The sequence below is a fragment of the Lemur catta genome, chromosome 7 (assembly GCF_020740605.2).
Source record: "Lemur catta isolate mLemCat1 chromosome 7, mLemCat1.pri, whole genome shotgun sequence".
Lineage (NCBI taxonomy): Eukaryota > Metazoa > Chordata > Mammalia > Primates > Lemuridae > Lemur > Lemur catta.
In genome coordinates, this window is record NC_059134.1 from 100,523,489 (window position 1) to 100,538,857 (window position 15,369).

Here is a 15,369-nt window from a genome sequence, read left to right on the forward strand (position 1 = left end):
AGCTCCTCCGGGCGGCTGCGACGACGCTTGAAACAGAAAAAACTGTCTCCCTGGCCCGGGGCCAGCGTCCCAGCCCCCCTCGCCGCCGCCGCGCCGCGCCGCAGCCAGGGAAAACAACTGCTCACTTCTCCCTGCGTCCTCCCCGCGCTCCCCGCTGCCCCGCGGCCGCGGGAGAGGAGCCGGCCGGGGGGAGGCGCGGAGCGGGCCGGCCGCCCGGCCTTCCTCTCCCTCGCTCCTCCTCTCCGCCTCAACTCGCTCCGGCCTTCTCGCTCCTGCCCAAGTTCGGGCCCTCGGCGGGGCTTCTTCCCGGGGCTGTGAAGTTTCTGGGCTCCCCGCGGTCCATCTCTTCGTCTTCCCCCGCCCCCGCCCGCGCCTGCTGTCCCCTCCTGGCCCGCTTCCTCCGCTCCGCGCCCTCGCTGCCCCCTCCAGCCCTCTCCCGGGGCTCCCGGCTTCCTAACCCCTCGGGCGCCGGGACCCTCGCCCCCGCCCGGGCGCGCCCCCCGGGGTCCTGCGGCCCCGGATGCCCGGGCCCCGAGGGGCTGCTGGCGGCCTGGCCCCTGCGATGCGCGGGGCGGGGGCGGTGGGGCTGCTGGCGCTGCTGCTGCTGCCGCTGCTGGGCCCGAGCGGCGGGGCCGAGGGGGGACCCGCCGGCGAGCGGGGCGCAGGCGGGGGCGGGGCGCTGGCCCGCGAGCGCTTCAAGGTGGTCTTTGCGCCGGTGATCTGCAAGCGGACCTGCCTTAAAGGCCAGTGTCGGGACAGTTGTCAGCAGGGCTCCAACATGACGCTCATCGGAGAGAACGGCCACAGCACCGACACTCTCACGGGCTCCGGCTTCCGCGTGGGTGAGGGCCAGGGGGCACGGCTGGGGGCAGCGGAGAAGGACAGGCGCCAGGACCATGCGGGACACATAGTGGAGTCCTGGGCATAGGAGACTGGGGGCTGGGGGTACAGAGAGCAGAGATTCGGGGGCTGGGGTGACCCAGGGCCATGGCAGGGGCTTGGAAGGCTGGTGTCCTGGGGGCCAGAGTTGGGGAGCCTGGACTTTGAAGCTTTGGGTTAGGGTTGGGGCCTATGTGTGGGGAAATGCTGGGGTCCTGGATGACACAGGCTTCCCAGAAGGTGCTGCATTCTGAGAGGGAGCACGCAGGGGGTTTTGAGAGATGCAGGCTGGGGGCAGGAAGCCTCAGAGAAGGGATAAATATTCCCCCAAGAAACAGACTTGCTGGAAGAAACAGGAAAAGTCTCTTTTAAATGTCTAAAGTAGGGCCTGCCAGGGGTAGACACCTGCATTCCCTGGGAGGAGGAGCTAAGGTCCTGGCTGGGAGGGAGGGGGGGTTGGTTACTGGCAGGGTCTGAGAGGGGAGGGTGTTGAGGCCTAAGAAGTGGGGTGCAGGCCTGAAGGTGGGGTCTGGCTTGGGTGCTCAGTCCCTTCTCTTCCTGTGCCACCCCCTAAGCTCCCAAAGTCTTTGCCTCAAAGGCCCTCAGAGTCCCTCCAACCCCCAGCCCAAGCCCTGTGACCTCCTGGGTCAGCCTGGAGCCTACCTAGCCCATCCCCAGCATCTCTCTTCAGAGGGCCAGGCCTGGGGCTCGGGCCTCCTCCCACAGGGCCCTGTGGGCCAGGCTAGGGGAGGTGTCGCAGCAGTAATTACCCTCCTGGATAGGGTAATTAGGCCTGGCTCTGGCCGGGGATGGCACCAGCAAAACAGCCCCTCTTACACGTTTCTATATTCACTTACCCACTCGCAGGCCCAAGGGACCCTGCTCACAGGCTCTCATTACCCATGAGATGGTGGGGGGTGTGCACAGCCCTGCATGTCTGGGGATGTGCATAGGCTTTGGAGTGGCCTACTGTGACTAACTACCTGTCTCTTGGTTGTCTTGGGTGTGTGTCTCCAGTCACCATTAGGGAGTGTTTATGTGAACCTGTGTTGGTGTCAGAATGAGTCTGTGAATGACAAGATGACTGTGGGTGTGAGTGTATGCGTGTCTAGGCTCCCAGGTTCCCTGGCCATCCTGCCCAGGCTGCTGTCTCCATCTGTGCTGCCCACATCCCCCAGGCTTGGTGCCCAGGCCACAGTAGGCGGGTGTCACTGGGAGGTCACCCTCACCGCTTTGAGTGACTCACTGGGAGACAGGAAGAAGAGAATCCTGCCTCCCCCAGACAGGGACACACCCCATCTGCCCTGTGAGGCCTGGTCCCCAGAGGCCAGGCAGGATGAGCTGGGCTGGGATTCGATGCAATGTTCTTAGTCCGACCCCGATGGCCATGGATGTGGGCTGTCCCTGTGAGGCCCTTTGGGTGCCCAGGAGTGCAACACCCCATGCTTCCCACCCTGGGAAGTGAGGGCAGCCATGGGGCAGCAGGAGCGAGGTGGGCTGGTGCATGGGCTCAGGGCCCCAAGGCTGTAGCACGCATTGACCGTGAGTACGTTACAGAACAGGCTGAGGTCCCATCCTTTCAATCACTCCCTCATTTGTTCCCCCTGCACTTCCTCAGGGACCCAGAGCTGAGGCTGGCCTGGCCCTGCCCTCCAAAGTACCCTTTATAGAGGGGCAGACAGATGTGAAAACAAGGAAGCCAGGTGCCAGACAGAGCTGGGGCAGAGGGTGATAGCTGAGGAGAGGGGACAGGGGTGGGTGGGAAGAATGGATCCCTTCCTAGAGGAGAAGCTGAGACAGGAAGGACAAGATTTGAATATGTAGAAACGGGGACAGGGCTCTGCAGTGAAGGGAATGGCACGAACAAAGCCATGAGGCAGAGGTTGGCACACCGGCAGAAGGGAGATGAGTCCTGCGGCATGGGGTGCACATGGAAAGAGCAGAGGGGGATGGGCTGAAAGAAGGTTCTGGGCCATGGAGGGCCTTGAGTGTCTGAGCCAGGAGGCAAGTTGTGAGAAGGGGTGTGACATGCCAGAGCTCTGCCTGAGGCAGGTTTTACAGGGATGCTGGGATTGTGAAAGGGCAGGAGAGGGGCCAGAAGGCAGCCAGGGGAGAGGCAGAGGCCCTGGGGAGGAGGAGAGGTGGACTCATGGGACACTGTAGAGCTGTAACTGGGCAGATGGGAGCAGGAGGGACAGCCTGAGGCTCAGTCATGTATGACCCGGCAGGCAGTGGGATACCAGGTCAGGAGGAGGAGGGGAGGCAGGGTGCTGATATCTGACAGTGTCCCCTGGGTGCAGGTGCCCAAGAGAGGTCCTGGAGAGGGTGAGGGCTGCAGCTGCAGGGGTGAGGTGTGGGCCCTGGGATGGCAAGGAGAAGAGAGAGGCCCGAGGTCTGAATGAGGGGAGTGTTTGGGGAGAAGAGGCAGAGGCACCAGGGAGGGAGGGATACCTAGGAGAGGCCTGGGGTCAGCCAGAGGCCCATCATCATTTGCTACCACTTTTTAAGCACCCTCTGTGGACTGGTCCCGTGTTAAGCATTTGCACTGGCATCACCTCATTTAATAACACAACATCTCTGTAGATGGGGACACTGAGGCACAGAGCAGGGAAGTAAGGTGCTCAGGGTCATCCAGCTGGCACGTGGCCTAGCTGGGGTTTAAGTCTGAGACTTAAAACTCCAGCACCCAACATGGGCATACAGATGTTGGGGGATCTAGAGGGCAGTTTCCACGGGTGTGATGCGTTACAAACCCAGCTTCCCAAGGAGGACAGAGCCAGTGGTGGCAAGGAAGTACAGAGGAGGGGGAAGAGACAGGGTGTGGCTGACGGACTGGGGCTGGGGGCAGGGGTGCCCTGGCCCTGATCCACCTCCTCTCCCCAGTGGTGTGCCCTCTGCCTTGCATGAATGGTGGCCAGTGCTCCTCAAGAAACCAGTGCCTGTGTCCTCCTGACTTCACGGGGCGCTTCTGCCAGGTGCCTGCTGGAGGAGCTGGTGGGGGCACTGGTGGCTCAGGCCCTGGGCTGGGCCGGGCTGGGGCCCTGTCCACAGGCGCACTGCCTCCGCTGGCTCCGGAAGGTGACTCTGTGGCCAGCAAGCATGCCATCTACGCCGTCCAGGTGATCGCCGACCCTCCCGGGCCTGGGGAGGGGCCCCCTGCCCAGCATGCCGCCTTCCTGGTGCCCCTGGGGCCGGGACAGATCTCAGCAGAAGGTACCAGGCGTTGGGCAAACCTGGGGAGGGTGAGGTGGGTGGCACTATGGTGGCTGGACCCGGGAGGGGGCCAGCCCTAGAGAGCTCAGCCCGAGACCCCACGGGCAGCCCTGAGGCCACCGCGCCCCGCCCCCAGTGCAGGCCCCGCCCCCTGTGGTGAACGTGCGTGTCCACCACCCGCCCGAGGCCTCTGTCCAGGTGCACCGCATCGAGGGCCCCAACGCGGAGGGCCCGGCCCCCTCGCAGCACCTGCTGCCGCACCCCAAGCCCCCGCACCCCCGGCCACCCACCCAGAAGCCCCTGGGCCGCTGCTTCCAGGACACGCTGCCTAAGCAGCCCGTGAGTGTACCCACAGTCCCAACAGGAGGGCTCTTCCTTCTCTCAGGGTTGCCCTGTCACACTGCCCTAACCCAGACTGCCTAAAACCATAAAAATGGGGGAGAGAGGGCGGGAGCAGCAAGGAAAAGGGCCTCCTCAGTGGGGAGGTGAGTAGGGCCGGGGTGCTTGTGACCCCTCCCCATGCTCCTCCCTGCAGTGTGGCAGCAACCCTCTCCCAGGCCTGACCAAGCAGGAAGACTGCTGTGGGAGCATCGGCACCGCCTGGGGCCAGAGCAAGTGTCACAAGTGCCCCCAGCTGCAGTGTGAGTGCCTAGGCCCAGTGGGCATCCCCCACCAGATGGACCCTCCCCACACCCCCCCACATTCTTCTCTACATCCCACTCTGCCCCCTCCAGTGCCCTCTTTGTCATCCCCTGCCATACTGCCCTCTCTCTGCAGACACAGGGGTGCAGAAGCCAGGGCCTGTACGTGGGGAGGTAGGCGCTGACTGCCCCCAGGGATACAAGAGGCTCAACAGCACCCACTGCCAGGGTATGGCCAGCCAGGAGACTGTGGGCTACAGGGCGGCCAGCCATCACTGGGGGGGGTTCCTAAGTTGGGTGGGGGAGGAGGCAGGGCTGAGACAGGACGCTGAGGTTCTTTGAGCAGCTTGCTGTCACCGTATGGCCCCAGACTGGAGGGACCAAACTTCCCATTTCGACAGACATCAACGAGTGTGCAATGCCGGGCATGTGTCGCCATGGTGACTGCCTCAACAACCCTGGCTCCTATCGCTGTGTCTGCCCACCTGGCCATAGCCTGGGCCCCTCCCGCACGCAGTGTGTTGGTGAGACTGGGGGGCTCTGGTTTCTGGGAGGTCACAGGCACGGGTGGGAAGGGTAAGGCTCCAAGCAGCAAGTGTCAGAAGTCACAGGAGATCAGAGTGGGGTTGACTGTAGGAGGACCAAGGCCCAGAACAGATAGGATCAGGGATCAGTGGGGTCAGGGGTCACATGAGATCTGGGGTTAAAGGTCACATGGGGTCAGGGATTATATGGAGTCAGGGTCCTATAGATCATAGTAGGCTTGATGGACAGGAGGGGTGAAGTCCAGAGCAGCCAGAATCAGGGGTCAATGGGGTCGGTGGTTTTCAGGGGTCATATGAATTCAGGATCATGTGGGGTTAGGGGCTACATGGAGATCAAGTGTTGTCTGGGCCAGAGAGACAGGTCTGGAGCAGCTGGGCAGAGGGACGTGGGTAGTGTTCAGGCCCAGATTCCGATGCCCCCCATTCCTCCTGCAGCGGACAAGCCGGAGGAGAAGAGCCTGTGTTTCCGCCTGGTGAGCCCTGAGCACCAGTGCCAGCACCCACTGACCACACGCCTCACCCGCCAGCTCTGCTGCTGCAGTGTGGGCAAGGCCTGGGGTGCGCGGTGTCAGCGCTGCCCCGCAGATGGCACTGGTGAGCCAGGGCATGTAGGGCAGGGGTGGGGGTGGGTGTCTGTCCATGTACCTATCCAGGAAATGCTCACCTCTGTGTCTGCTGTCTTGGCCATAGCTGCCTTCAAGGAGATCTGCCCAGCTGGGAAGGGGTACCACATCCTCACCTCCCACCAGACACTCACCATTCAGGGTGAAAGCGACTTTTCCCTTTTCCTGCACCCCGATGGGCCACCCAAGCCCCAACAGCACCCTGAGAGCCCCAGCCAGGCGCCACCACCTGAGGACACAGAGGAGGAGAGAGGTCTGGCTTGACCCCTTTTGTTCTTGGGCCCAACCAGTGACCTCCAGATCTGACCCCCGGATCCCTGACCCAGAGATTTGAGACTGAGCTATAACCTCCTAAGCCTTGATCTGTAACGCAAGGACTTTGCTCAGCCATTGCTCCCCAGACCTGAGTCCGTGACCACTATGCAAAGACATCCTAACCCTGGATCTAACCCCTGACCCTTGACCCCGAAACATGATTGCTGAACTCCTAGAAACCCTAACCACAAATACTCAGCTGCTGAGCCCAGACCTGACTCCCTTCTCCTACCCTAATACTCAATGGCCTCATCTTCTCTTCCCTTCTAGGTGTGACCACAGACTCAGTGAGTATGAGAGCCCAGGTGGGAAGGGTGGGACAGGTGAGGAAGACATGGAAAGCTCATGCTGCTGTTACCCGCAGCCAGTGAGTGAGGAGCGGTCAGTGCAGCAGAGCCACCCAACTGCCACCACGTCTCCTGCCCGGCCCTACCCTGGTGAGCTGGGCACTGCAGGGATGGACCCTCAGGGGCTAAGTTACTGGGTAGGGGGAGTTCACAGCCTAAGTACTGGGGGGCAGTGAAGCTGGGGTGTGATGTGCCCAAGCTGAAGGCTTGAAAGTAGAAGGGAGGCTCAGTGACCCTCACCCTCTGACAAGCATGCACTGCTGCCTGCAGAGCTGATCTCCCGCCCCTCGCCACCCACCATGCGCTGGTTCCTACCGGACTTACCTCCTTCCCGCAGTGCCGTGGAGATTGCTCCCACTCAGGTCACAGGTAAGGCCCACCCTGCAAGGCCATGCCCTAGATAGGCCACACCCCCACTTAGTTTTTCTCCTCCCCTCCCCCCTGCAGTCATTCCCTAGAACCAATAGGCTGACATTTATCCAGGGCTGGGTGCTAGGGAAACCCCCATAAACAGCAGAGATCCCACCCTGCCCTCAAATGCCCCAGGTAGCATGGTGGTCAGCCTAGTCTGAGGGTATTCATTCATTCAACAAATATTTATTGAACACCTACTATGTGCCAGGCACTGTTCAGGTGTTGGGGATACTGCAATGAACAAAAACAGACAAAAATTTCCTGTCCTTAAAGAGCAGACAAAAGGCAACAAAAAGATTAATAAGTAAAAATCTAATATGTCTCACAAATGCTATGAGAAAATAAATCAGAGCAGAAGGAAGGAAGTCTGGGGTTGTGATAATATGTAGGGCAGCCACGGGAGGCTTTCTGAGTAGTGTTTTAAAGACTGTTAGAAATTCCGGAGCAGAAGTGGGGAAAGGAGGGGCATGCAGGTTGGGGAAAAGGACTTCCCAAGGCAAGTTAAGTTTGGGCAAAGGCATGGGAGCATCACACTGGCAGAGGAGGGAGAAGCCGCACAGGCCGATGTCTGCACCAGGGGAAGTCCAATGCACGGAGCCTTGCTGAGAGGCTTGGGTTTGATGCCAGAGGTTATGGGAAGTGTCTGCAGGGTTTTGGGCATCAAAATTGCTAGCTCAGATTGAGTAACCTCTCTGTGCCAGGCACTGCCTGAAGACTTTTACATACTAAGTATCATCTAACCTTCTCATACTATGTGAAGTGTACGAGACATTGTTAGCCTCATTTTCTGGATGAGAACGCAGAGACTCAGAGAGGTTCAGTAACTTGCCCCAGGTCACACAGCTGAGCCAGATTTATGCCCGTGTCTGTGTACACTGCAAAGCCACAAGGGAGCTGGCAGCCTGAGCCTACATGAGCCCCTGGGGCAAGGGCTCAGGTGGAAGGTGGCTGCCCTGGGGGCTTTGGGGATGCAGAGGACAAGGCCCCTGGACAGCTTTCTTGGGGGTTGTGTGTTAAGGGATATTGGGACGACTGAGGGTCCCTGAGGGGATGTGGTTGGGTTTGAGGTAACTGGGCTCAGGGACTTGGAGAGAGTGGGGAATGGAAGTATCTTGGAGGGGGGGAGGTTTAAAGAGAGGTACTCCAGGCAAAAACACCCTGCAAAGCCCACTGGCCGGAAGCAGAGCAGAGTTGGGCATCATGGCCTAGGGTGAGGGGGGATGAGAGAGGTGGGGGGAGGTGAGAGGGGTGAGGGGATGGGGTGCTGGAGATGAGACTGGTGGGTGGTGAGGATCAAAGGAGGGAGAGGTAGAAGGCAGGGAGTCCTGGGCTTGGTGACAAAGAGGGTGAAGGGTCTTCCTGCATCTGGCCGCATGGGCACAGCTATGGCACAAGTGAGGATTCCCAGGAAACCAGCTCCTGCTTGCCTTGGGAGGGGGAGGTCATCGACCATTCTGGAATGGGGGCTCCAGAGGATACTTGTGGGACTGAGGCTGTAGGGTCTAAAATATTGAGGTGACTGGGGAGAAGGGGTATCCAAGCCCCTTGGGTAGGGGTATTGAGATGACTGAGGGGCCCTGAGGGGATGCAGTTTGGTTTGAGGTGACTGGGTCAGGGCCTTGGAGTGAGTGGGGAATGGAAGTGTCAAGGTCCAGAGGTGATAGGATGTCAGGTACCTGGAGTCCTGGTTTGGAGCTATCTGGGGTCTTTATATTGGGATGGGGTATAGGAAATCCTAGGGTCGGAATGTGGCTGTGCAGGAACCTGAGGTCATGGTATGACCTGGTCAGGTATCTGGGTCAGTAGAATTGGGGTGCCCAGGTCTGCCCTGGGGATGTGGCAGAGGTGAATGCTCCCTGACCCGGCCGTGCCCGCAGAGACAGACGAGTGCCGACTGAACCAGAACATATGTGGCCACGGGGAGTGTGTCCCGGGGCCCCCAGACTACTCCTGCCACTGCAACCCGGGATACCGGTCGCATCCACAGCACCGCTACTGCGTGGGTGAGCGTGGGGCGTGCGTGCGGGCGGATAGCCTGGAGGCAAACCTTGCTCAAGACACCCCTTTGACTTTTCTTGGCCCACCCCGTCCTTCTCAGATGTGAACGAGTGCGAGGCGGAGCCGTGCGGCCCGGGGAGGGGCATCTGCATGAACACCGGTGGCTCCTACAACTGCCACTGCAACCGCGGCTACCGCCTGCACGTGGGCGCTGGGGGGCGCTCGTGCGTGGGTGAGCGCCACCAGGGCGGGGCGGCGCTGGGTGGGGCGGGCTGTCCTCCCGACCGCTGTGTAATGCCCTCCACTGCCCCCCCATACCCCTCCTCGTGCCTCCTTCCTCCCGCTCAGACCTGAACGAGTGCGCCAAGCCCCACCTGTGCGGCGACGGCGGCTTCTGCATCAACTTTCCCGGTCACTACAAGTGCAACTGCTACCCAGGCTACCGGCTCAAAGCCTCCCGACTGCCTGTATGCGAAGGTGAGGGGACCCCATCTAGACCAAACGGGGGGCCTCAGCTGTCTCTCCACCTGGGGTGCGGGAGGCGGGCCTGCATTCTTGTCTCTGCCCTGCTCTGGGGCTCTCAGAGGTTAGGGCCTTGGAGCCCGACGGCGGGTTTGCCTTGATCTGTGACGGAGGGACGCCTTGGCAAGGCCCCGGAGCCCTGGGCCAGCCACATTGTCCCCAGATGGGTCCGCCTCCTTCTCCCTCCTGCGCAGACATCGACGAATGCCGGGACCCGAGCACCTGCCCGGATGGCAAATGCGAAAACAAACCCGGGAGCTTCAAGTGCATCGCCTGTCAGCCCGGCTACCGCAGCCAGGGGGGCGGGGCCTGCCGCGGTGAGGGCGGGGCCTGGGTCCCGGATAGGATGGAAGGCGGGGCCCGAAAGCTAGTGGGCGGGGCCCTTCCGGGTAATGCCCTCGTCTGGCTCCGGATGGGGCGGGGCGGGGCTAGCGTCGGTGAGCGTCGCCTCGGGGGTGTGGCCTCCTGAGATTAGAGGGGAGTCTACCGCCCCGGGCGGAGGAGACCCACACCCAGTCGCGGTTCACCGGGAACCGAAGTGTCCCGCAGCCACCCAGTGGGGCAGCTTCTGAGACGCGCTCACTGCGTCGCAGACGTGAACGAGTGCGCCGAGGGCAGCCCCTGCTCTCCCGGCTGGTGCGAGAACCTCCCAGGCTCCTTCCGCTGCACTTGCGCCCAGGGCTACGCGCCCGCGCCCGACGGCCGCAGCTGCGTGGGTGAGTCCCTGCCCCGGGCCAGGCAGCCCTGCCGCTGAAGCGGAGAGCGGGTCTCCCTGGCTGTCAGGCGGGTGGTGGGAGGTGGCTAATTCAACCCCTGGTCCTCTGATCCAGTCGCTCCCTTTCTCAGAGAATCTCGCCAAGGAAGGCGCCGCCAGAATCTTCACGTAGAAAGGGTCTTGGGGGCAGGATTTGAAGCTGCGTTTGCAAAGCCTGTTATTTAAATGTAAAGAAAAAAATATATATCAAAGAGAGGAGGGAGGCATTAGTAGTCCCTCCTGCATTCGTGTTATTATGCACCAAGAGGCGAGAAACTGGGGAACATAAGACAGACTGTAGAGTGCAGGGCTGGGCCTGGATGGAGCTGGGGTGCTTCTTGGAAACACCAGCGGGGTGGGAGGAAGAAGGCCTGAGTTATCTTAAAGAATCAACAGGAATTAGCCACGCAAAGAAGAATGAGATAGACTAGCACTGCAGGCAGAGGGCTCAGTGGCTACTCAGGTGAAAAACAGTATGGGGTGTGCAGGGCACTGTAAGGAATGCCCAGGGGATGGGGGCTGAGGCTGTCTGGGGAGGGGCAGGTCCCCACCCTTTGGAGAGCCCCCTGAGCCCTGCCCAGGAGGTTGAGTTTCATCTTGAAGGTGTTAGGGAGCACCTGAAGCATTTTAAGGGGAAGAGTGACAAGATTTGCCATTTGTTTTAGATAGTTCCCTGCTGCTGAGTGTGGAGGGTGGCTGGAGGTCTATTGGAGAGACTCAGGACAGAGATGGTGGTAGATGGGATGAGAGTAGTGGCCTCAGGATGGCTATGTGATGATGTGGTATTAGAGAAATATTAAAACAAATTACTCAGGCTTGTTGACTGGATGTCAGAGTAAAGGAGAGAGGGGGGTGATGGACCCTCTGGGTGACTCAGGTGGTGCTGCCCACTGGGACAGGGTCCCCGGGGTGGGCATGTTAGGGAGGGAAGATGTTGAGCTCCTTGGTGGACAAGTTGAGTGGCTGGTCCCTGTGGGCCTCTCAGTTGGAGATGCCAGCAGAGAGGGTGGGCCATGTGGGTTGGGAGTCTTGGGCCAGACATACCTGCTTGGAACCACTACTGGACTGTGGGGTCTATGGAGTCTTGGGATGGGCCTGCTCTGACAAGGAGGGTGGGTCGGGTAAGAGAAGCATCTGGCAGAGCTTTGTGGACACTGACGCACCAGGGGCAAGCAGTGGAAGAGGAGCTGAGGCGGGGTGATGGCAGGGGGAGCTGTGGGCTACTGTAGAAGCTGGGGAGGAGAGGCTTCCAAGGACCAAGGAGAATGAGGTAAGTACAACAGAGAGGTTCTTGTAAAATACAAACTAGTGAGACAAGAAGGTCTCTAGTGGCCTTGGCAGGGTGGCTTCTGTGGCATTATAGGGGTGGAAGGCAGGATATTGGCAGCAAGCGAGGAAGAGTGAGACCTGGGTTCACGGGAGTGGGGCTTTGAAATAGAGGCTGAAGAGGAGATGCCAGGAAAGTGGGCGAGGGGCTGACCAGGGCCGTAGGCCTAGGAGAGGAGGAAAGGGTCAGCGGGCGGCTGGCCATGGACAGGAGAGCAGGAGCAAGAGGGGAGTGGATGTAGATAATGGTTTTCAGGGGTTTGAGGGTGATTGCCCTTAATTCTCTCAATAAACAGTGAAGGGCCTTAGTTAAATAGAGACCTGAGGAGGACCGTGGCAGTTTGGAAGTGTCCAAGAGCATGGGGGCTGCCCAGAGACTTTGCAGAAGTCAGAGGTTGAGAGGAGTTGAGAGGGAAGCACTGGCCACACTAAGGATCTGGCCAGACCGCGGAGGCTGGAGCATGCGGCTGTGGCCCAGCATGCTCAGCTTGGTGGCTGACTGCAGCCCCACCTGGCACCCAGGATCTGGAGGCCACAGCTCTGACTGGAGGCTGGGCTGTGCCAGACCAGTGAGGAGGAAGAAGAGGCATTCCTGGGCTCAGGGATGGAAGTTCACAGTGAGCACTGAGGGACTGTCAGAGTCTGGGGGCATTGAGCAAGCTCAGGGGACTGAGGGGCAAGCCACAGGCCCTGGGAGAGAGAAGACGGAGTGGGGGACTTGGGTACAGCAGAGGCAGTGGGAAGGAAGCAGCCTCTGAGGGCCCTAGAGTGGGGCAGATCCGAGTGATGAAAGCCCCTCAGGGTCCTGAGAGTGAGTGGCTGGCCGTGAGGTGAAGGTCATAGACATCCAGGAATGTGAGGTCAGAGGCCTGGTCATCCACATGGCTGTTGGAAACTCCTGGGATGGAGAGGAAAACAAAGGGAGAGGAGCTAGGGAGAGGGTGCCGACAGCAACAGCGGGTGGAGGCTGGTGTGCTGGTGTGTGACCTGTCGCACCTCGAGGAAGAGCCATGGCTTGAAAGAGCCTGAGGGGTGGGCAATGACCAACTCCACCAGAGAGGACTGCAGGAAAGCGTGTCTTCAGGGGAGAGTCAGGTTCACTTACTGCATGAGCAGAAACATTTCTGTGGGAAGGATGAGGATATAGGGGAGCTTACCTACAGGGAAGAAGGGAGCTGTGGCAGGTGAGAGAAGGGTGGGAGCAGCAGTGAAAGCAGTGGGGCAAGGACCCCTAGAACAGGAAGAGAGAGAGGGTGGGGAAGGGGCCTCTTTCAGTGAGAGTGGAGGAAAGGTGGGGAAGCTGTTTAGCATCAGACCTGGCCCAGGGACCTGGTGGCACGTGGCCTGGTTGCCAGGGCACCATGTGCCACCCAGGAGCAGGGTGAGTGCCCCACACTTCTCCTGAGCGCTGATGGCCTCAGCTCTGGTGCTTCAGGCCATGGGCAGGAGTGGGAAAAGCAGAGGCCCCCAGCTTGGCCTTCTGACACCCCCTGTGCACTGTAGATGTGGATGAATGTGAGGCTGGGGACGTGTGTGACAATGGCATCTGCACCAACACGCCAGGATCCTTCCAGTGCCAGTGCCTCTCTGGCTACCATCTGTCAAGGGACCGGAGCCGCTGTGAGGGTGAGAGGTCCTAGAGCCAGGCTGTGACCTGTCCCTCCATACTCCAGAACTCCCGCTGCCCAAGTCCAGTCCCCGTCCAAATCCCAGATGGGGTATAGGGGCATGACACCGACCCAGGGGTCTGGGGGAAAGCTTGGGCAGCCTAAGGCTGTGCATGAGGGTTCAGCCCCTGAGATTCTCCACTCCCTTGATCCCCTACAGACATTGATGAGTGTGATTTCCCTGCGGCCTGCATTGGGGGCGACTGCATCAATACCAATGGCTCCTACAGATGTCTTTGCCCCCAGGGGCATCGTCTGGTGGGTGGCAGGAAGTGCCAAGGTATGGGGGATTGGCTGAGGGCTCCTGAGGGGCGTGGCAGGGAAGAGTAATCCCCTAGACACACTGTGACCTTTCTGTCTTTCCATCCCCCCATCCACTCACTCAGCCTTCCACTTTTTCACCTAGAAGCGATGAGCACAGTAATAATGGCGGTCGGTGCTTCTGTGGTGCTTACTATGTGCCAGTCTGCCAGTCACTGTTAGGCTTTTTACAGATATTAATGTATTAATCTTCCCCACTGACTCACCCATACATGCTTTCATCCAACAAGCGTTTACTGAGCACCCACTCTTTGTCAGGTTCTGGACTGTGTGCTAGGTATTCAGCAAGGACCCAGAGCTCCCAGCTGAGGGAGGCCAACATTTAAATTGATTCTCACAGTTCAGGGTGCTGGGTGCCAGGAAAAGTCTGGAGTACATTAATTGTAGTGGGGAGGTCACTGTTGAACTGGAACTGAAGCATAAGTAGGAGTTTCCTAAGCAGAGAAAGGCACAGGACGGTATTCCAGGCCCAAAGAACAGTATTTGTAAAGTACAGAGATCTGGAAGGAGCTAGTTGCATTTTTAGAGGAGGGTAGACAACTATGCCTTGAGCATACAGGTGGGGTGGGGGCTTAGAGTAAAGGGTGATAAAATTTTTAAAGGTATTGGGAGCCCAAACTGAAAGTCCTCAAATGCCAAGCTGAGAGTTAAGACTTTATTCTATTGTCAGTGGGGGCCCCTGAAGGTTTTTTGAATGACAGCAGCGAATGTGCATGTTCCTACCCACATGCAGGGACTGACATGAGTGGACTACCTATTGTGTGTATTTTGAAATCAAACTGGAAATTCGGGTTCTGAACTTTTGTGAGGCCCTCAGGGCACAGCCCTAGGGAAGAAGGGGTTGGGTTTCCTCTGAACCACTCCTGCCCCCCAGACATAGATGAGTGCAGCCAGGACCCTGGTCTGTGCCTTCCTCACGGGGCCTGTGAGAATCTGCAGGGCTCCTACGCCTGTGTCTGCGACGAGGGCTTCACTCCCACCCAGGACCAACATGGTTGTGAGGGTGAGTGTCCTCCCAGCTCCCTCCCAGGCTAGACAGCGCCCCTGAGGTGCAGCTGGGGCTCAGAGATGTGTCCTGGTCCCACCCTCCTGAATTTGGGGAACAGGAAGAAATCCCTTTTGCCTGGGGGCATCTGGTGGGGCCAGACCTCAGAGGGTCCTAAACGCCATGTTGTGGAAGGAGGCTGGCTGTCACATGGTGGCTAAGAGGAGCCAGGGAGGGTGGGGGCAGAGAGATGCTGTCCCGGGCGGGTAGGGTGGGTAGATGGGTCAAAGGCAGTGTGTCTGCACGACCCTGAGCTCCCCGCTCCCCCTTCAGAGGTGGAGCAGCCCCACCACAAGAAGGAGTGCTATCTGAACTTTGATGACACGGTGTTCTGCGACAGCGTATTGGCCACCAACGTCACCCAGCAGGAGTGCTGCTGCTCGCTGGGGGCTGGCTGGGGAGACCACTGCGAAATCTATCCCTGCCCAGTCTACAGCTCAGGTCAGGAAGCGGGCAGGCCCCTTCCCAGAGCCTTAGTTTCTTCATCTGTAAACCGAATGGGGGAAAACGGCTCCCCGCTGGGTAGTTGGGAAATGAGGCGGAGAACTCCCACGGCCAGCACGCGCGTGCTCAGTCCCGCTTTCCCCGCTCCCGCAGCTGAGTTCCACAGCCTCTGCCCCGACGGAAAGGGCTACACCCAGGACAACAACATTGTCAACTATGGCATCCCAGCCCACCGCGGTAAGTCCCACACGGCCCGGCCTTGGTTTGACTAGCTCGGGCAGCCCTAGGGCTTGGTAGATCAGCGCCCCGCCCCAC

The 15,369-nt window shown here is 59.7% G+C and overlaps 1 protein-coding gene across 2 annotated transcripts in view; it reads left to right on the forward strand.

Annotated features, from left to right (window-relative positions):
- Positions 1–15,369, forward strand: part of LTBP3 (latent transforming growth factor beta binding protein 3) — a 17,517-nt gene continuing 2,148 nt past the window's right edge. For both annotated transcript variants that reach the window (XM_045556023.1, XM_045556024.1), the window contains exons 1-21: positions 1–842; positions 3,763–4,092; positions 4,229–4,431; positions 4,628–4,733; positions 4,870–4,962; positions 5,135–5,257; positions 5,714–5,872; positions 5,969–6,154; positions 6,487–6,503; positions 6,581–6,653; positions 6,834–6,932; positions 8,855–8,980; positions 9,076–9,207; positions 9,324–9,452; positions 9,692–9,814; positions 10,091–10,213; positions 13,081–13,203; positions 13,405–13,524; positions 14,440–14,568; positions 14,884–15,051; positions 15,208–15,291. In XM_045556023.1, coding sequence (XP_045411979.1) covers positions 521–842; positions 3,763–4,092; positions 4,229–4,431; positions 4,628–4,733; positions 4,870–4,962; positions 5,135–5,257; positions 5,714–5,872; positions 5,969–6,154; positions 6,487–6,503; positions 6,581–6,653; positions 6,834–6,932; positions 8,855–8,980; positions 9,076–9,207; positions 9,324–9,452; positions 9,692–9,814; positions 10,091–10,213; positions 13,081–13,203; positions 13,405–13,524; positions 14,440–14,568; positions 14,884–15,051; positions 15,208–15,291 — 2,968 coding nt within the window. In that variant the 5' untranslated portion in view covers positions 1–520. The remainder of the gene's footprint in view (positions 843–3,762; positions 4,093–4,228; positions 4,432–4,627; positions 4,734–4,869; positions 4,963–5,134; positions 5,258–5,713; positions 5,873–5,968; positions 6,155–6,486; positions 6,504–6,580; positions 6,654–6,833; positions 6,933–8,854; positions 8,981–9,075; positions 9,208–9,323; positions 9,453–9,691; positions 9,815–10,090; positions 10,214–13,080; positions 13,204–13,404; positions 13,525–14,439; positions 14,569–14,883; positions 15,052–15,207; positions 15,292–15,369) is intronic.